Source organism: Chelonia mydas, chromosome 5 (assembly GCF_015237465.2).
Source record: "Chelonia mydas isolate rCheMyd1 chromosome 5, rCheMyd1.pri.v2, whole genome shotgun sequence".
NCBI lineage: Eukaryota > Metazoa > Chordata > Testudines > Cheloniidae > Chelonia > Chelonia mydas.
In genome coordinates, this window is record NC_051245.2 from 59164011 (window position 1) to 59184756 (window position 20746).

The 20746-nt window shown below is 39.4% G+C and overlaps 1 protein-coding gene across 9 annotated transcripts in view; it reads left to right on the forward strand.

The window, feature by feature from the left end:
• Positions 1-20746, forward strand: part of SLF1 (SMC5-SMC6 complex localization factor 1) — a 72636-nt gene that overhangs the window by 25585 nt on the left and 26305 nt on the right. For 7 of the 9 annotated variants that reach the window (XM_043546231.1, XM_043546235.1, XM_043546233.1 and 4 more), the window contains 6 exons: positions 1446-1499; positions 2604-2762; positions 3931-4097; positions 8636-8773; positions 9544-9709; positions 19220-19367. In XM_043546231.1, coding sequence (XP_043402166.1) covers positions 1446-1499; positions 2604-2762; positions 3931-4097; positions 8636-8773; positions 9544-9709; positions 19220-19367 — 832 coding nt within the window. The remainder of the gene's footprint in view (positions 1-1445; positions 1500-2603; positions 2763-3930; positions 4098-8635; positions 8774-9543; positions 9710-19219; positions 19368-20746) is intronic. The other 2 variants (XM_043546234.1, XM_037903246.2) reach the window with 1 other exon arrangement.

A 20746-nucleotide genomic window follows, 5' to 3' on the forward strand; every position in this document is an offset into this window, starting at 1 on the left:
ACTAGATGAAATATCAGTGGTAATACCATAGATAGCTAATTGGTCATTTTATTGCATTTTGGTTTTTAACTGTCTCACAAAACAGTGGACTGGTTTTTAGTCTTTCAGTGACTGACCTTTAAATAGCTATATTTATATGTTCTTCTCAAAACCAAAGATATCCCTAAACGAGCAACGTTTTGCTGAGCATTATGAAACATTCCACACAGCAATAAGAATTCATGTTAGGGAGAATAAAACTTAATGCATTCTACCATTTTAATAATATCACAGATTTAATCATGAAGTGCATTAGGAAGTGAGGGCATTATTTCATATTTAGAAAAATGAACAATTAATTGTCTTGAATCAGTACAGAATATATTACCAGCATAATATACTGATTGTTATTTAGTAGTTCTTATGTGAGCCCTAATACAGCAAACACACGTTTGTAAACTTAGACTTATGAATATATGGGTCTTCAGGAGCAGGTCCATGCTATATATTAATACTTGTTCTATTATTATGCAGTAAGGTATGTTGTCAATTTAGGGTTGCCACACTCACAAAAGCAAGGAATAAAAATTTAACTCTCTAACAGTAAATATCCAATGCTCTTCTACCCACAGGCACATGATTTATCAACTACCATACATCACAGACCATTCACTGCAACCGTACCTCTGCGCTCATCTTTTCCTTCCTCGTACACACCTCTTTACCCGATTTATTTTTTCCCTCCAATGCTAGTAGTTGTGGATGTTCGGTGGATGCCTGGTTATGATAGGAGAGGATCGTTTACTAAAGGGTTATGCACAATGATGGGTGTGTGCCCAAGAGGGTTATTGAAGGCTGGCATTCCCAGGGGGGCATGCTTTTTTTTTTAAGGTGCAGTTTTTTGTAATGTATATTAATAGGATCATAGTGGTGACCCCTACCTGGATGTAAAAATGATTTTACATTTATGTTTAGTTCCTTTTATTTCATAGGCTCCCAAAGCACTTTACATCATAAACACTAGTGTATATACAATATCTCACCATTGGAAAAACAGAAAAGAAAAGAAAAGAAAATCAAGAGTATGCTTAAGTGCAAATTAGGTATCTTAAACTGACGCTGTCTTCACATAGCAACAGTTTAAAACAAAAAGTGAAGAATAATGCATTAATTCAAATTGCAGGACAATTTAGATTTGAAGAATGAAATTGCCCAGATTATTGTTGACTCAGGACACCTCTTGTAGAAGCCTACTCTTGTTAAAAGTTTCATAAGTAGTATGCCTTCGGTTTCTATAAAATGAGAACTAACTAGATCTCCATGTTAAATTTGCCTTTATTTTTTTAACCACTGGTTAAATATTTTTTAACATTGATGTATGTTTTGCTGGTCATTAAATGTAGTATTTTGTCAGTATCCAACCTAAGGGTTTTCATGAATGCCCTTGTTTTACTTCTATTTTACAGACTGTGAAACAGAAGTCTACTCAAATAGACCAACTGAGTGGATGTGGTACAGAGGTAAGTACCTGTAATTCTTGATTTCTGAAGGTGTAATATATAATAGTTCAGCACTTATCCAATCATCTTCCCTGAATTGAGGGATCTGTTTTTTGGAGCAGGTTTTTCAGTTGATAATTTTTCATCTCTCCCAGAAAGGAACTTGACAGTTGCAGGCATTGGAAATCACTGTGGTTTCCATTGTGGGTGTGATTATGTGAGGCACCCCATGGCTTTAGAAATTTTATTCTGTGGAAGTTTTCTACCAAGCTCTCAGAAGGCACACCCGAAAGAGTGAAGACTTCCTACAATATATACCCTTAGGCTATGTCTACACTTACAGTGGCATGTACAGTATGTTCTGTATACCCCCAGCACAGGTATAAATAAAGTGTAGACAGTGAGACACTGCTTAGGTGAGTAAAGACACACCAGAACCTGAGGGTATATACCCTACATGACTTCCTACATGCCCTACAGTTTTTAGCAGTGTAGCATCCTGCTGCTGGAGCAGTTCTTTGTGGTGGGCGAAGGTTCTGGCTGCTACCCACTGCTTTCCCCTCCTATCAGAGCCTTTCACTGCCATGTGTAGCTACACATTGCAGTGTGGACACTGCCTGCGCTTCACTGCAGCATGTAACTATGTATACCCTACATGCCAGTGCCAGTGTAGATGAGACCTCAGAGTAAGTACAGTAAATTGCTGGGGCTTAAATAATAATATACTATGACTCAATTGCCTGAGATGATAAGCATATCCTGCAAGGTACTGAGGGCTTTTAGTGGGAGTTCAAATAATAGCGGTTAGGAGCAGTGAGGTCCTTGCAGAAGACATTCAGCATATCAGTGGATCGCACTATAAATTAGTAATTACTTTAAATTAGAACTGTTGTTTTCTATATCTTAAAACAATTTCTTACCTTGTTATATGATGAACAAAAGTATATACATACTTTTTGGCCAAAGAAATTTTGTATAAAGATTCATAAATGTTTCCCTTTTGTATCTAAAGGGACTAAACTTTTAGTTGGTTCTCATTTTTCTTTTAAGATAGAACTATGTTTATAAATCTTTTATTTAGCCATTCCTTCTATGCAGTTATTCACAAATATTTGCCATTCCTAGGTTAAAACTGTTGACCTCTCCAGAGGTATATTGTGTATACTTGAAGGACTAGTAGAAGGACATTTCTTTACTGATGTAATCACAGAACTTGCTGCTACTCAAAAATACTCCATCCCTCCTGTGCAACTTCTTCATTCTCTTCTAGAGCATATGCTACAGGTGAGAACTAAAGGCTTGGTCTGTCGCAGTATTAAATCAGGGGAGGGAATGTAAAAAACATGGTCTTAATCAGATACCAACAATATATTTTAAAAAAGAGTGTCTTCATCCATGATTTCTTTAACCAATGTTCCATTAACCACTACTTCATCAGAATATACTGTGAATATATTGTTGAAAGAGTCAGATCCCAGCATACCATGCAAAACAGAAAATTATTCATTCAGATTGAGCAAATAAATATAGTCTTTTTCATACTGTCAACATTACCTCCTTTAGGACTATACTATCTACATTTATGCAGGTAACAAATTATATAGTAAGTTACATGTTTGTATCAACTGAGACTATAGTATATATTAGGATAACCACTCTAAGACCAGGGGAACATCCATGGATAAAAGTGAAATGCTTGCGCATGCACTCGCACTCACTCTCAACTTTTTCTTCAGTACAATTTATTTAAATAATTGAAAACAATCAGAAACCAAATAGTATTTTTCATAAGCCCTATTAATGTCGTACCCATCTTATTGTTAAATGCTGTCCTTATATGTAAATGTAAAAACAGTTACAGAAAGGAAGGGTAAGCAGTGAGGTTGAGGCTTTCCAATACTTTGGTTGGCAGCAATAGAAATCTTGGTCTCTCTGAATAGCATAAAGATAATTTGGAAATAGGAAACAGGTCAGAATTGGAAAGAATTGAAAATTCAGGATTAAGCAAATAGTGTAACTTGCACTGTTTTGGTATTGTGATTCTGCAAAATGAGCGTGACTTGCACATACACAGGTCTGAATTGGTAGTTGCAGGCAAGGCAATGAGCAGGAGGGTATATATATTAAGCAATTGCATACACGCTTACACTGCATCATTCCCAACTCTGTAAGAGATAAAATTCACTGGTATAAATGAGTTATATCAGAGCTGAATACCATTTTTGGTTCAAGTTACGCTTATTTTTTTCCTTTTCTATGCAAATTATAATATTTTGCCTCTTATATTCCTCTCTCTCCCTTTCCCACATGATATTAAGCTAACATTTGTCATCCGTGATTTTGAATTTTGGATGAGTTTGAGTTTAGGAGGAGTATGACTGACACAAAAGTTCTTTACTATTAAGTCTTTGCCCAGTACAAAACCAATATTTATTTCTTATTTTTAAAACAGGGAAATACAGACACAGCATTCTCTGCTAAATTTTTTCACATCTTGTATATTCTTCTTCAACTTGATCCTCCTTGGAAGTCTCCTTCGATGTTAAGATATTATCTGGAATTTCTTCAGTGTCCTATTTGCATGAGAGGAACATGGTCTCTGGTAGAGATGCTTGTGAGGTAAGAAGCAGTTGGAAAGGGTGTGTGGTTTTTGTTTTTTTTTTGTATGTTCTCTTGTTTGGGGGCTTCTCTCTCTCTAAAAGCTTAGCTAAGTGGAAACAATTAATATCACACTTTTTCAGAAAAAGGTCTCCTTAGTTAAAAATTATAGAATTTACATATAAAGCCCTATTATACGGAAGTCACTTTTTCAATGTACTGTAATTAGTTCATTATAAGTGAAGGTTTTCTATAACTAGAATAGCATTTGTACATTTCAGAACTTTTATTATAAATTTCAATTAATCTGAACTCCCTGAAAATGGCTGTCACTTTAGAGAAAAATTATACACTTCTTGTTTCTCCCGTTCTTTGCATTTCTATATTAAATGTTTCAGGATAATTATTTGTATATTGTGTGGCTTTTGACAATCTAGATCAATGTATATTACTACTGTGCTTTTCACGAAAAGAAAAGGAGTACTTGTAGCACCTTAGAGACTAACCAATTTATTTGAGCATAAACTTTCGTGAGCTACAGCTCACTTCACACGAAAGCTTATGGTCAAATGAATTGGTTAGTCTCTAAGGTGTCACAAGTACTCCTTTTCTTTTTGCGAATACAGACTAACACGGCTGCTACTCTGAAACCTGTGCTTTTATATCTATTTTGCTGCAAATAAAACAGTATAAATCTTATCTTGTCAAATATGCAGTTTCGTGTTATATTTTGATTTTAAGCATGAAATTTGCAAACTTGTGCATTGGTCTTAATTAATCACTATACAAACACAAGACTCAGGACAGCAGCCTTTTGGGTGCTTCCACCTGATAAAAGGAGAATTTCAGGTTTCTATGACTTTTGTGAACAGAAACTGATTAATTTCATCTCTGGAAAGAGTGACTGCACCTCAATTCATCACTGTGATATCTTCTCTAGTTTAACATTTAAGTACTCTAATATGGCAATGTTGACCAGTATAGAAATGCATATAGGGTTTTTTTGTTTAAATATATCATTCCATATTCTGAAACCATTATAAGTATAAACTGTTGTTACACTCCATTCACTTACAAGGAAGTCACTAAAATGCACATTCCTCCATTATTAAAGCTCAATGAAATCACAAGTCCAAGGCAGACTTTATCATTTGTTTTAATAGCCAGTCATCATACTATCCACATGCACACTGACTCCTTCTCTCCCCAACAAACTCCCTCGTACTTCCTAACATATAGACAGCCATGATGCCCATACCCAGTTCCTCTACATCACAATCAAACACATAACCCATCCACCACGGCTACAACGGGGTAGTGTGGAAATCTCTTCCAGAGGTTTGCAGGGAAGACATGAATATTGTGTATTCATAGAATATCAGGGTTGGAAGGGACCCCAGAAGGTCATCTAGTCCAACCCCCTGCTCGAAGCAGGACCAATTCCCAGTTAAATCATCCCAGCCAGGGCTTTGTCAAGCCTGACCTTAAAAACCTCTAAGGAAGGAGATTCTACCACCTCCCTAGGTAACGCATTCCAGTGTTTCACCACCCTCTTAGTGAAAAAGTTTTTCCTAATATCCAATCTAAACCTCCCCCATTGCAACTTGAGACCATTACTCCTCGTTCTGTCATCTGCTACCATTGAGAACAGTCTAGAGCCATCCTCTTTGGAACCCCCTTTCAGGTAGTTGAAAGCAGCTATCAAATCCCCCCTCATTCTTCTCTTCTGCAGACTAAACAATCCCAGCTCCCTCAGCCTCTCCTCATAAGTCATGTGCTCTAGACCCCTAATCATTTTTGTTGCCCTTCGCTGGACTCTCTCCAATTTTTCCACATCCTTCTTGTAGTGTGGGGCCCAAAACTGGACACAGTACTCCAGATGAGGCCTCACCAGTGTCGAATAGAGGGGAACGATCACGTCCCTCGATCTGCTCGCTATGCCCCTACTTATACATCCCAAAATGCCATTGGCCTTCTTGGCAACAAGGGCACACTGCTGACTCATATCCAGCTTCTCGTCCACTGTCACCCCTAGGTCCTTTTCCGCAGAACTGCTGCCTAGCCATTCGGTCCCTAGTCTGTAGCGGTGCATTGGATTCTTCCATCCTAAGTGCAGGACCCTGCACTTATCCTTATTGAACCTCATCAGATTTCTTTTGGCCCAATCCTCCAATTTGTCTAGGTCCTTCTGTATCCTATCCCTCCCCTCCAGCGTATCTACCACTCCTCCCAGTTTAGTATCATCCGGAAATTTGCTGAGAGTGCAATCCACACCATCCTCCAGATCATTTATGAAGATATTGAACAAAACCGGCCCCAGGACCGACCCCTGGGGCACTCCACTTGACAGCGGCTGCCAACTAGACATGGAGCCATTGATCACTACCCGTTGAGCCCGACAATCTAGCCAGCTTTCTACCCACCTTATAGTGCATTCATCCAGCCCATACTTCCTTAACTTGCTGACAAGAATACTGTGGGAGACCGTGTCAAAAGCTTTGCTAAAGTCAAGAAACAATACATCCACTGCTTTCCCTTCATCCACAGAACCAGTAATCTCATCATAAAAGGCGATTAGATTAGTCAGGCATGACCTTCCCTTGGTGAATCCATGCTGACTGTTCCTGATCACCTTCTTACCTTCCTAGTGCACTATGTGGGGAGCTACCAGGAGGATGAATAGCAGTTTGGGGGACAGAGGTAAGGAGGGGTTGTACTTCAGACTTGAGTTGGAAAGGTTATGCGTAGGTAACAGGGACTCTGCAGCAGGCCTGGGGTGGGGAGCCAAGTCATTGTGGCAATCCATAAGAGCTTGAGCTGCCAGGTGCTGGTGCTAGCTTTGTAGCAAACCAAGGCACTGGCTCTGTAGGGAGTCCTTGATGTGTTCATGTTTTCCTATCTCTCAGTCAAATAATTTAATACTAGCATTTCAAAGCTGATACACCATACTTTCAAGTACAGACCGAGAAGACAGTTGAAAACTAAAATGATTATCCTGATGATGGATAGAAAAGAGATTGGTGTGTGCTTTCTTTTTTTGTGGGTGGTTGAAGAAGAGGCGGCAACTCCCTCAATTTAAAAGCCATATGTTATGTGCAGGGCTTGAAAAAGCCACTCACTCATGGCCAGTAGTAACCTTTCCAGGGTGAGTGAAGAAGGAAAAAGTTGAATCTGTGTAATTTGACAACTAACAATTTTGTATAGGAATGCTTTGCAAAACACTGTTCTCAGGTGGTTTATTGTCAAACCATCCTGAACAGAGAAGGAAGGCACTCAAACTCAGAATGACATCAACAGACATGCGACATTGGGCTAATAGGTGGCTTATACAATTCAATGTAGGAAACTTAGGCTAATGAGGTTTTAATTCAAAAAGAAACCAGAAATAAACCCATCAATGTTCAGATGCTAAAAAATATCTGAGATTTGGGAATATAATTGTTGATAGAGCTCTTCAAACCTTTGGCAGACGACTTAATTGGAGAAAAACCCAAAACGAATCAGTGCTGGATATATCAAGGGTAGTTACTCTGCCAATGTCAAATTCCTCCAAAAATGTAAACTAGAAAAGATGTTCTGCTCTTGTCTTAAAACAGTTCATCATGTTGTTAAATTTATGAAGTTTCATCAAGGCGTGGCTAAAATGATATGCAAATCAGATCTAATCATGGAAACTCTTACTCATGTGAGTAAAGGTTTACAGGATCATGCTGTAGTTTCCAAAGTGCTAGGAAATCTTTTGGAATTAAAGCCTTTTATAAATATTCTATTAAATACAAGAACTCTGCCCCTCCACAAGGAATTCCCTTCCTCCTCCAGTGCACAAGGAAATGTGCTAAATGCAACAATAATTTCTCACACTATAACATGCACCTTTAATTAAAACTTTTTTTCCCCAAAATAACACATGAGATCAAACATCTAATCAGTGACCATGCCAGCACAGAATATATATTTTAAAAATTGCTGAAAATCTGGCCTTAAATAATCAGTGGTATTGGTATGTAAATATACATTTAGTTACAATATATTAGAAACACAAATTAATGTCCTTTAAGTAAAAATTAATTTAGGTAGGACTCACTCTGTGCACTGGGCCAGCACAAGGCGTATGCATTACTTAAATTCTACTTAAGGCTTCAAAATAGAACTGACGTGAGTAGTGCCTTGCATTGGCCCTCCGTACACTGGTGAAGTTCAACTTTTGTGCGCAAATAACTAACTTTCTTAATTTACATTTTAATCTGGACATAGAGAAATTCCCTCCTAAATTGATATTGTATATGGCAAGTTTCATCCTGAGCAAAGTTTTGACCAAGTTTAAAGAATCCTTCAGTTATTCTCACTTTCATGTTCAAGTGTGACACCTGTAATAGGGTCACTATGTTTTGTCATTTTATTAATTATGATTATTTCTGAACTGCTGATTTGATTGCATTTACAAAACCTCACAAGTATGTTACTGCAATTTTGGAACTAAAATGTCAGAATTGCATCGTGCATTGATTAGTCAGTAGATCATTTCAAACTTAAAGATTGTCTGGTGCTTTATTTTTCAGATCTTGCCTTTACTGCAAAAGTTTTTGTCATGCAGTCTCTGTTTCAGAAAAAATAAGTGACCAGAGGGTGGTTCACAAAGCATTACTCAAGTTTTTCTTTAATTTAGTGAATGCTGAAGTACAGGCTTTAACAAGAAGGTAAGTTTTATAGGAGAATACTTTACTTTACTTCTGCTGCTGCTGTTGAAAAATTCAAACCCATTTCTCAATCCACAACGGAATTGTACTCTGTCTTTACTATGCTCGCTGTCTCTGAAATGGGGTGCAGTCCTCATAGAGGTTTGCAAGTGGTATTTGGCCATGCACTTGCTAAATGTTTCCTCTGAAATCTCTCATTTCTTTGCCTGTTTATAGCTAGATTTCATTATGTTAAAAGAATATTCTGCCTGGATATTTGTATGGAGACTTCTGACTAATTTTTTTACATATTATTTTCCCACTATGTTACGTGTGTGGATAGGTGTTTAATTTTGTTTCATAAGGGTGAGTTTTTTAGCTTTGCAGTTCTTAGATTTTTTTTTTATTGCCCAGCAAATTCTTAATTGAAAGACCTTGAACATACAGCATACATGTCTTTTTTAATCTGTAAGCACTTGTATTATCTCATCCTCCCTATTTAATGTAAATGAATAGATGTATGTATGATTGCCTTATAAAGTAAAAATTTTCCTTTTGTTCCAACTGTAATTATAGTTATATAATATTAACACAACATTTGAGTTCCTTCTCTTTGGCTGTCATCATTTTACATATATTATTCATCAAAAATTGTGTATGATCTTTCTGTGCTTAAAAATTTCCAAACCTTTGTATGTTTTGACAGGAGACGTGTTATCTGTCTAGTAACTATAGTAATCAAATTGGCATAAAGCTTTAGGTTTTGTTCACTTTTTCTTTTTCTTCTATAGATTATGTGAAGGGGCTAATTCACAGCTTCTGCAAGTTATGCCACAGACAGTTCTTCTGAAGACCTTTTGGTTGGGAAGTGAAACCTCTCTGCTTTTTACCAAACAGATAAATATTCTGGTAGATTGGGTCATACATTCCTATAGAGAAAAGTTCAAAACAAATGATGTGAGTATGATTCATTTTCTATAAAAAAGTAATGAAGGTCAATGTATTTTTTTTTAAAAAGCATTTATTTCTTCATTCCTTTCTGAGAAACTACATTCAGGTATCAAAGCTGCTTGTTACATCTACCTTTTGTTGTGAAGCATGCTGACTTTTGCTCCACAAAAGAAAATGAACTGCTCTATAAGGTTCTCATATATTGATCTGTAAAGAGGAAATGTAATGGAGTCATGAGTGGTTTTCTGTTTGCACTCAGATGTTCATATGCCTTTACCAGCAGGTGTTATTGCAGTCATTAGGGACATAAGGTTACGATGCCTTATCAAATAAACTGTAACCAATGAGGTAATTATCTTATTTTACAATGAAAAGTACTTTTTAGAAAAAAAATTATTCAGTAAAAATTGTCTGAGGATAGAACTAATGAAACAAGTGGGGTTTTGTTGTTTTATATACCTTTTTTAACCTGAACCTTTTTCTGTGAACTCACCAGTTTTCTTCCCAATCCCTTGAGTTTCCTTTGGTGCCTCCTCTAGTTCTTTTTCATCCAAACAGAATGGAAGACAACATAACTGCTGTTCCATAGCATGCTGGCTAGCAGGACAATGACCTGAACTGAAACTGGCTGTCCTCTATATACCATCCCTCCCTTGCTAAAGCCTTTCTAAAGTGTCTTTGACTATTCAGTTCCCATACAAAAGTACAAACTCGTCACCATTCTTTGAAAATTATTGTGAAAGTATAGAATACGAAGGCAACACACATCTTTTCAGCACTATCACAAGACAACTACAGAAAATGAAGTATTGTAGAAAGAAAAACATTTCCAGTGTACTATCTGATTGTTCTGCATAGTGTGAAGAAGGCAGAGAGGTTTAAACACACTGAAAGCTTTTCTCAGGTTACTTTAATTATAACCAGTCCACCTACTGTTTTTGAGAGAGGGTGAAACAAGCCATGCAGAAATAAAGTATTGTCCTTTATCCATGGTCAAGATATATACATATACATACATATATTTCAGGTGCCTAAATTTAGGCTTCTAAATCCATATTAGCAGCTTAATCAAGTGTCATGATTTTTTTTTTTTCCAAAGATATTGAACACCAAGAAAGCAAATGTTCAGTTGACTTTCAGTGGAAATTTCAATACTGCTTGAAAATCAAACCATTCTTTGAGGTTCCTAAGTGTAAATTCTGGAGCTTAAATGTAGGCACCCACTTTCTTTTTTAATCTTGCCCTTTCTTCTGTTCAAAAGTTTCAACTTTTTAAACCATACAGTGTTACAAGTTGTATTGTTTCTTCAGTAAGTACAATATTAACTTATAGACAAGTAGACTACAGTATAAGGTGTATTGATTAAAAAGAAACAAACAACTTTTGATTAAACTGTAGAATCAAACATACACAGAAGTCTGTAATAGACTTAAACCTAAAGTATCAGTTGTCCTTTTCCACAAAAACAAGGTTCCCATTGCTGTTCAACTTTCATTTTATACGCTACATTGTATAACATCCCAGCAGATGTGAAATCAGGCCTTACAATGCAGCTATATTATATTGTTCCCTGGCAAGCTACTGTGCTGTGGTGTTTTGCTTTGTTTTTTTAAATAGCCCTCATTCCTTAGCTGTGCATTTAATTTCTTTGCCTCATATTTTAAACAAAAATAAGATTGATAAAAATGTTTTGTTAGTAATCTTGTATGAATAACTTGCTCCCTGATATGTGCAAAGCTCAATTATTATCCCTTTCTGTGTTTTCAGTTTTGAGCTATTGTCTGCAAAACATGGGTACCAAACTTTGTCTAGATAGTCAGTTTTAAATCCCTTAATGTAGATGAAAAGATCAGTTCAAAAGAAATACTCACAGGAGCAAATCCTCCCCATTGCTACATAGCTAGCTGTGCCTCTCTTTTCAATTTCTTTGTGTTAGAGGTGCAGAAGAAAAATTTGGAGTGTTTCTGTAGCATTGAGCTTAGCAAATAGGGAGCAGAATTCCCCTTCTCTCCATAAGCTTGGGCGGGAGGAGGATTGGTGAGAACTGTCTGGTTGTTATGTGAAGTAAGCAATCTTAATTAAACCTTACGAAATCAAAGAAAATATTTAAGTGAGTTTATTTAGAAAAAGCCATTTTTCTGTCTTAAGATAGGCCAATAAATGGAATATTAAGAATCTTATATCCAGTTAAGTCCCACTATTTTTCTGTTACCAATGTTTAGGTCTGCCTCCTCTCCAGGAACATATGCCAATCTTTTGGAGGTTAACTGGATAAACTTGGTATTTTAGTTTACAACAATATTTGCATATTCCAACAAATTATTACAAGAGTTTTTTTAAAATCTAATCATTTGGCTGTGTCCTAGGGCATATCTATACTGCAGTGTGAGCCCAGGGCTCGTGGGACTTGAGTCATCTGATCCCTGATTAGAGAACCCAGGGCTTGAGTGTCTACACTGATTGTTAACCCTATATGAAGAATTTTCTAACCTGGGCTGGAACATGGCGCTCTGGCATCCACACTGCAGAATGCAGACCCGTGTCAAACCAACCATATCCCAGACTCCCAAGCACCCTCCTGAAATGTGGCTGCTCTAGCCCTTTGACCGTGGTGCACTGTGGGAAAACTTGACTGTCTGCCCTGCACGTTACAGGAAGTTTGAATGACCCATCAATACATTCTGTCAAGCACTCATTTTGTCTGTGCATCCCCACCTGCTGGAGCCAGCAACATGGAAGAGATGCCTTTTGCTTGTGCTTTCACTCCTGTGTCAGGAAATAGGGAGAGCTTCCATGGAATGCTGGGAGCATTTTGATGGCATTTTCTGACCCACCAAAGGCACCCAAACACAGTTTATGATGGAGAAGGGGGAGGGCACAGACATGGAAGGCTCGAACTGGCTGATGCTGTTCATGGCACTCGGTACAGCCACTGGTGCCCCCTACATAGACCAGTGCTTCTGGAGTAAAGCCACAAGCACAGCCTGGTGGAATCACATCATCATGCAGACCTAGGATGATCAGCAGTGGTTCCAGAAATTTAACATGAGGAAAGCTACATTTTTAGAGCTTTGCAAGAAGTTTGCCCCGACTTTCCCAGTGTAAAGACACATGCATGAGAGTGGCCTAGCTGATCCAGAAGTGGGTTGCTGGAAGCTGACTACTACAGATTGCTACAGGCCCTCTGCCAACCAGTTTGGTGTTGGAAAGTTTGACTGTAGATAGAGTGGTGGCGGAGGTTTCTGAGGCAATCAGGCAAGTGGTTTACCCCAAGGAGGTGAGCATAAAAGATATTCCTGAAGTAACTGCTGGCTCTGAGAGAATGGTGTTTTCAGATTGTGCGTGGCCATTGATTGCACTCATGTGCCCACAGTTTATGCTCCTTTAGGAGGACAGAGAGTACATAAACTATCGTTGTGCAGGCCCTCGTGGACTACAGAGGTCAATTTTTGTGAATGTCAATGTGGGTTGCACTGGAAAAGTTCACATTGCCAGGGTTTTTTTTGTTTTGTTTTGTTTTTTTGCCAATCAGGAGTCTACATTCATGGACAGGCTGGGACACTATTCCCACCAAATGACATTGTCATAAGCAGAATTACTGTCCCCACCATTATTCTGGGGGACTCCTTGTACCTTCATTTGCTTTGGCTTATGAAACCATACACTGATTTCAGAGGCCCTGGCAGAAGATGGTTTAATTACACTCTCAGCCAGTAAGAATGGTTGTTGAATCCGCTCTTGGTAGATTGAAATCCCATTGGTGATGTTTACAGACTCATTTGGATTCCAGTGTAAGCAGTGCTGTCCACATTACAGTGGCTTGCTGTGCTCATCACAACATTTGTGAAGTCAGAGGTGAGCTGTTTCCTCCTGAATGGACCCATGACAGTGAGGGGCTGCTGAATCAGGATACTCAGCCAGAAAGTGAACCCACCACAGCTGGAACTGGATGCACCCAGGCCCCAGAAATCAGACATGCTTTGTGTTCCCACATTATGGACTTGGATGGCCCAATGGAAGTGGGGGGACAGTACCTCTATGAATGTGTTTGTGGGTGAGGGGATGGGGCTCATTGAGTGTGTGGGTGTATGTGGCTTCAGTGCTTGGGGAGGGGTAGGGAGTTGATTGCCATGCAGTGTACTCATGAATGACATGACTACTTATCAAATGGGGTGGAGGGGTTCACAGTATGGATTGATGTAAGGAAGTGATTGAAATATGGATTGATGTAGATAACCGTATTGAGGAATAGTGTTGGCAAACTAATTCCTAATTGTCCAAGATTGTGTTTACCTTTATACATTGTGTGTGTGATGTAGTGATAGCAATAAACTTTCTCGATAAAATAAAAAGCTGTATTTATAAACATTAACCCATTCCAAAGCACCCATAACAACAAAACCTTAAAAAAAAGGTGTATGAACAAGCGCAAACATGGAACCATGTACAAGACAGAAACCCCCTACTGTTGCATGTGCTCTGGCCCCTGTTCAACTTTCCCCTTTCTCACCCATTTGCTGTGCAGTTTGTGCTGGGGAATGTGGGTGGAGGTATGCATGGGGAGGGGATCAATATGGAAGATTGCAAGGGGCAAAGTTGCCTTGCCCAGCTACTCATGGGAGGCCCGATTTGCATCAGCCACCCAGCCATAGAGTTTTCCAAGCTGTTTCTGGGACTGCATCAGAGCGATACCCTGTAGGGGGCTCAGGCCATGGTGTGGGTGATGCAGCAGGAGCCGGTACTCTTGTAGCCATTAGTGATAGCAGCAGCTCAAACAATTCTTTCTGCTGAGCTCTGTCCTCCTCTCTTAGCTGCAGCTCCTGTTCGAGGAACTCCAAAGCAAGTGCTTGCTCCGACGCTGAAACCCTGTCCTCAAGCTATGCAGCCAGGCTGAGGTTTTCCTCTTGCCTCTCACCATGCCTTCCTTCTAGCCATATGGCCCTCTGTTTTTTTGGTACTGGACCTACTTATTGGCCCGGTCCATAACTTCAACCATAAGTTCATCATGGAAATGCTTCCTCTTGGAACGGCTCAGGCTTCTGCTACAATGTGAGTGAGCTGTCGACATACTGCAGCCAGTAGAAGTAGAAGAGGAGCCTGGAATAGGACAAGACACTGAGGGTTATTGTCTGGTATATCTCAGTGCAGTGAAGGCCACTCTTCAGCACCAAAGACAAGCTCGACGGCCTCCAGGCACTGATCGCACTCGCTGGTGCTGCATAAGAAGCAAAGAAGAGCCGAGAGATGCGAGTTGCCAAAAGTAAGAGCAGTGGAGCGTGATGGTGCCCACCGACTGTGTCCCGTGCTGGGACACTCAGCTCCTGCTCAGGCAAAACAGGCACCGTTGACTCTGGCCGCACAGGTGGACCCGTTGAGTCTGGTCCCGTTGGACTCTCCAGAATGGGACAGCCAAATGGGAGAGTTGGAACTGCCATCTATCCCAGACACGTTCGAGGCCACCAGGGACCTCCTAGAGATGGCTGCCCTGCAGACCCCAACAATGACAGCACCAGCACCGCACGGAGGGGCTGTGCTCTCCAAGGGCAAACTGGCCGTGCTCCAGCACTGGTCATCCTCACCTTGGCACCACTCTCCGGCACTGTCCTGCACGGCACTGCTGTGGTCTCAGAGGTCAGACTTGTCTTCGGGGTTGGAGCCGGAATCATATGTCTTAAGGCGGAGCCGGCACCACTCTTGGTGTTTGAGGCGTGAAGGACACCAAGTCTCCATGATGCCCTGGCCACTGTAATGGTAGGCGCCCACATAGTGGCCTTTCTGGACCCCATGGGCATAACATCAAACACCAGAGCTCCAGGTCCCTGTCAGTTACCTTGGACATGTGAGGCCCCCCGTCTTCCTCAATGGTGAGGGAACCTCCGCGGGGATCGGAGCCCGGAGCCCAGTTTCTTCATTTGCTCAGTATCTTTATGGGTTGTCCTTAGGAGCATCTTCTTTTTATGAATATGTAGTTTGTTAATTATATATGTATTCGGGTTGTAATTCTTTCTTGACTGTTATATTTCCTTTTGTCTTTGACAGGAGATTCTTAGAACATCTTTAAATGTAATGTTTTAGCTCTGTTCAATCCATTTCTGAGAGTGTTTTCAGTTTCATTAGGGTCTAACAGGAAACAAAATTCTGCCTCCAAAAAGTCCAAGCACTCCTACACTTTTATATAAACGTTTTTTAGTTTGCAAAAGTTCTTTAATATTAAATAATTCTTAGAGAGGATTTACCTTAAAAAGTTGCTTCGCCAAAAAATTTTTTGGCAAGATGATGATTCTTGTCTTCCTGAGTTGGTTGAGGGAACTGCTTGAGCACTGTGTAATTATTTTCCCATTAATATAAATATTCTATACTCAGATAGCTTCTTGTATTGGTAATCAGTTTAATTTAGGTTAGTACACAAAGTGTTTTATCATTTACAAAACAATGATAGTCGGAATACTAGGATCTTTGCTTTTAGCTAATATTTGCAGGTATGCATTTCACAAAGGTGTTTGTCATTTCAACATTTAAGAAACACTCAGATTTACAAAGCCATTGTTAATTTTTAAATACCAAAATCATTGATAAAAGGTCTCTTCATCATGTATAAGATTCTTGCCTTCAATTATATGCTAAAACTACTCATCAAAATAGTACACTAAATTGTAGAAGGACTATGTAAAAATGCAAGGGTTAAAATGTTTAGGAAGCAGAGTAGAGTTGTACAATAGCAGTATAGATTATTTTAATACTTTGTTTGAAGTTTTCTATTATGGTTAATAAATAGGAGCTATATAGTTGCATAGTGATTGTTGCCATGCATGATAGTAATTTCCATATTTAATGTGGAAGTTAACTGAGACTTTTTTATACACATACTTTTTCATTAAAGTATATATCACTACTATTTTTTGGCAATTTTCATTTAAAATAATTTAATGCATTTTCATAGGCATTAGTTTTAGTGGGTTAGGATACCATTTTCTTTATATGTAGCATTGAAGCATTCTCTTCAAATCATTAACTAAACAGAAGTGCTTAGTTTATGCAAATGTTGTTTTATCACGTCAGCCAACTGAACGTATGCCAGTCCTGCCAGCTGACATCATAGCAGTAAATTTCATTATCAAGAATCTGAGAATACAGTAGGCTTTCCTTGGCAGTGCACAGAGGTGAGATACTTAATTGTGGAGGAGTTGTAGCTCCAATTTGTGCATCTGCTAAATTGCTCTGCAGCTCTTTGCTATCTGTTTTGTAGAACACCATTAACATATGCTCTATAAGCAGGTTTCTGGAACAGTGCCAGAAGTGGCTCCATGTGGTCTCTGCTCTAGATTTAATCCCTGGAGTGGTGAGAGAGCTGGCCAATCAGCACCCTTCCCCCACCCCAACTGGCCAGTGGGTGCTAGAGACTCCAAGGGGAGGTGGGAGAAGCTACCTGGTGTCCCTCATCAGCGTGTGTCTCCCTCCCTCGCTCCTTCCTTCCCTCACTGCTGGGGCTGTCCCCTTTCATTGCTGGCCCCATTCGTTGCATTTTGCTCTATAAGCAGCTGTTATCCCCTCTTATACTTCAAGATACCTACAACCTTTGCCAGAAAGAAAAATCAGGGAACAAGTAGGATGGAGAGGTGGCTGAGGAACAGGAGAAGGAAACAGAATATCTGGCTCTGTTCCTAGATATACCCCAGACTACTTACGTGACCTTGGGCGCAAATCACTTAATCTCTCTGCAGTAATTCTCCTTATCTCAGTGGTCCACAAACTGCGGGACGCATCCCCCTAGGGGTCTGGGCCCCTCAGGAGGAATGTTGAGAGGGAGGGGGGTGCACGACAGGGCCTGGACCAGCCCCCACAGATGGGCGGGGTGGGAGCAGCTTGCAGACAGATTCCATTAATGATAAGAGGCGGTGTGACTGGAAAAGTTTGCGCACCGCTGGCTCTTAAAAGTGCATTATAACAAAACAAATTTAAGTTCTGTTAATCTCTTCTGCTTTCTATTCCTGACTCTCTTAGGAATGTTTAAAAATATGTATATCAAGCAGGGAAAAGTGTGCCACTCTTTTTTACCCTTCCCCGCCCAACTAATCTCCTCAATTCTACCTTCCTCACTCTTTTTTTTTTTTTAAATAAAATTTCTCACTCCATCTTAAGTAAAGTATTAGTTTTTCTTCATTTTACTGTGTTCTAAGTGGAGACTGTCCTTGTGTATTAGATATATGGACTGTGTGTGTGTATTCCAGAATTGGTTTAGAGATACCTTAAGTCTGATTTGTCCCATAGTCTCTATTATTCTTTCATAAATCTCCATCTGATTTATGAAACTTGTACTTTCTCAGTCATTGGTGCTTTCTAATTCTGCTAAGAGAATCGTTTCTAATAAAAATTTGATCCTCAACCAGACTTTGGTCTCAGAGAAATATCAGACGTAACTTGTAATTAGACGTAACTTGGTGTAATTGATATACTAACATAAAAAATGGTCCCAATTCATAATTTTGTTGCACAAAATGAACATCATTTTTTCAGGTTGAAAACATGAGGGAGAACTTCTTAAAAGGAGATGAAAGTGTGCTATTTTGTTCAGTACGGTTTCTTGCACCAGATCTCACATGTATTATGATGCGAGATTTAATATACAATATGTGGGCTGGAGCTTCAGTCAAAGAGTTAAACTTTGTTTTTCACTGCTATGGATTGATGAGGGAGAGGTGGAACCTTGGGTACCTTAACATTAGTGAATAGGTAATAAGACCTCACAAGTCACAATGCCTCCTGAGCACTACATTCAAGATTTGTAAAAATATTGGGTACACGTTTTTAAAAAGCTGAAGCTTATTCTTCTCCCCATGCCTAGTCCTCTATAGCAGGTATGGAGGGAAGGGATAAGGCTTGTATCTCCATCTCCATTCCTCCCAAACATGCCCCCATTGGGCTGGTTAGAATTGTTGACAGTACTAAGAAAGTTCCCCATTCCAAAATGCTAGGAGACAGAGTTTGCCTGTCTCCTGCACTTGTGTTCTGCAGAGCAAAGGACCTCTTTACATCTTCACCTGCCTCTAGCAAACCCATGTCTGGTCATAATTTAGCTTTAAACTTACATTTGATGATATCTTTGAAAAAAATAATATTAATGAGCAACAAGGGAGGAAGATTTCTGTAAAAGTAAATAAATAGCTTAATTGAAGTAAATGCACAACTTGAAATCATGCATTTAAACCCAGACTTAACTCAGCCTCTTTTGTGTGTGACTTTAAGTATTGATCTCATTTTGCATGTGTTTGTTTTTAAATACTGTAAAGCACTTTCTTCTGAGTGTTCAATTGACTTGTAATTAATGGCATGTTAATCATATTAACCTACCTGCAAGAGTTAGCCCTGGAGCTGGAGAAAGTAAAGTCTTTGAGAAAGTTAATTGTCAGCGGAGTGGATCTTTGTTGTTGCTGCTGTTACCAAACCATTATCGTTTTGTTTTGGGGTTTTTTGGTATTTCATAAGGCTATTCTACAAATACTACATATTCTGTTTTAGGTCTTCAAAGATGAAGTAGCTATGCTGCTAACTGGAATTCTTGGAACTGTAGTAGAATATTGGATTCTTTCAGGCTTCATGATGGACAGAAATGTGTTGCATCAAGTGGCAGATGACCTGGCAAATTACATTGCCATTTCATGTGATGGTGAGTGTCTGGGATACATTTTATACTCTTTTAAGTGTTAGTCTCAGATATTAAAATCCTAATTTAAGTTTCCTGTTTAAACTATTTTGCCTTTCATTATGCCTGTGCAACCTCATTTTATAGATATTTTAAAATATAAAAGGGGTAATGTTTGACTCTTCAGTCTGTTAACTGATGCAAGGGCCAAAATTTAATAGGCTTTCCTGGCAGATTTGTGCCTGACAGGTTTTTTCATCAGGCTCCAACTCTTGTTAAAATCCCTCTTGAGTTGCAGAATGGGAGCTGTGCTGCAAATGCTGTTAGCCCAGGAAGAGGCTCAGAACCTGGAAGGTTTATTGGGGTCTCATCATACCCCATATCTGCTGGGACTCCACTAGGGACATCTCTGTTAGGTCAGATTATTCCTTCAGCTCTTGAGACTCAGCAAACTGGACCCTCCTCACTGACCAAAGACTTTTTTTCAACAAATTTGAAAATCGTTTTGAATTCTCATGTCCAGTGCACCTTGATATTATATTATATTATAGCACATCATAAATGTGATCAAGTCATGATCACTTGTACATAAGCTACCATAAATTTTTAGTTCTGTGATCAGTTCCTATTTATTTATTAAGAAAAGGTCTAATACAGAATTCTCTCATGTTGTCTGCAACACTTCTTGGGTTAGGAAATTGTCATCTATAATGTTTAAAAATTGCAAGGTTGTCTTAGTACTAGCAGCGTGAGATCTCCAGTTTCCAAACTGAAAACCCCCATGATCATGCATTATAAATAGTTGCATAAGGAAGTGGTCATCCCATTTCCTAGTGTGATTTGGTGGTCTGTAGCAGACACCAGCTAATACCTTATCTTATGCTTTATCTGTTAGCACATTGCTCCATAAGCATTCAGGATCATTTTCTTCTCGTTATCAGTAAGGCTGTGATTCTGTCATGGAGGTCGCAGAAGTCACGGATTCCATGATTTTCCGTGACCTCCATGACTTTTACAGCTGCAGTGGCCGGTGCGGCTGATCTCTGGGCTGTGAGAGCAGCTGGCCCTGGGGAGCGCCCCAGCAGGGATGACTGGGAGCAGTCAGCCCCTGTTGCCAGCTCAGGGGCTAGCCGTCGGCCCCCGCACCGCCACTGCAGCAGTGTCCTAGGGGCCCCCAGAGCAGCAGTATCTGGGACCCCAAGAGCTGCTAAGTTTTAGTCAGAGGTATTTATTAGTAAAAGTCATTGATGGGTCCCGGGCCATGAATTTTTGTTTATTGCCCATTACCTGTCCAGTGTTAGGATATAGATATTCAGGTCTGTCTGTAAAGGCCTATACTCTAAGAATTTAGGTGTATTCTTATCACTTGGCTAGTTATAGAGGTATAAAAGAATCAAAATCGC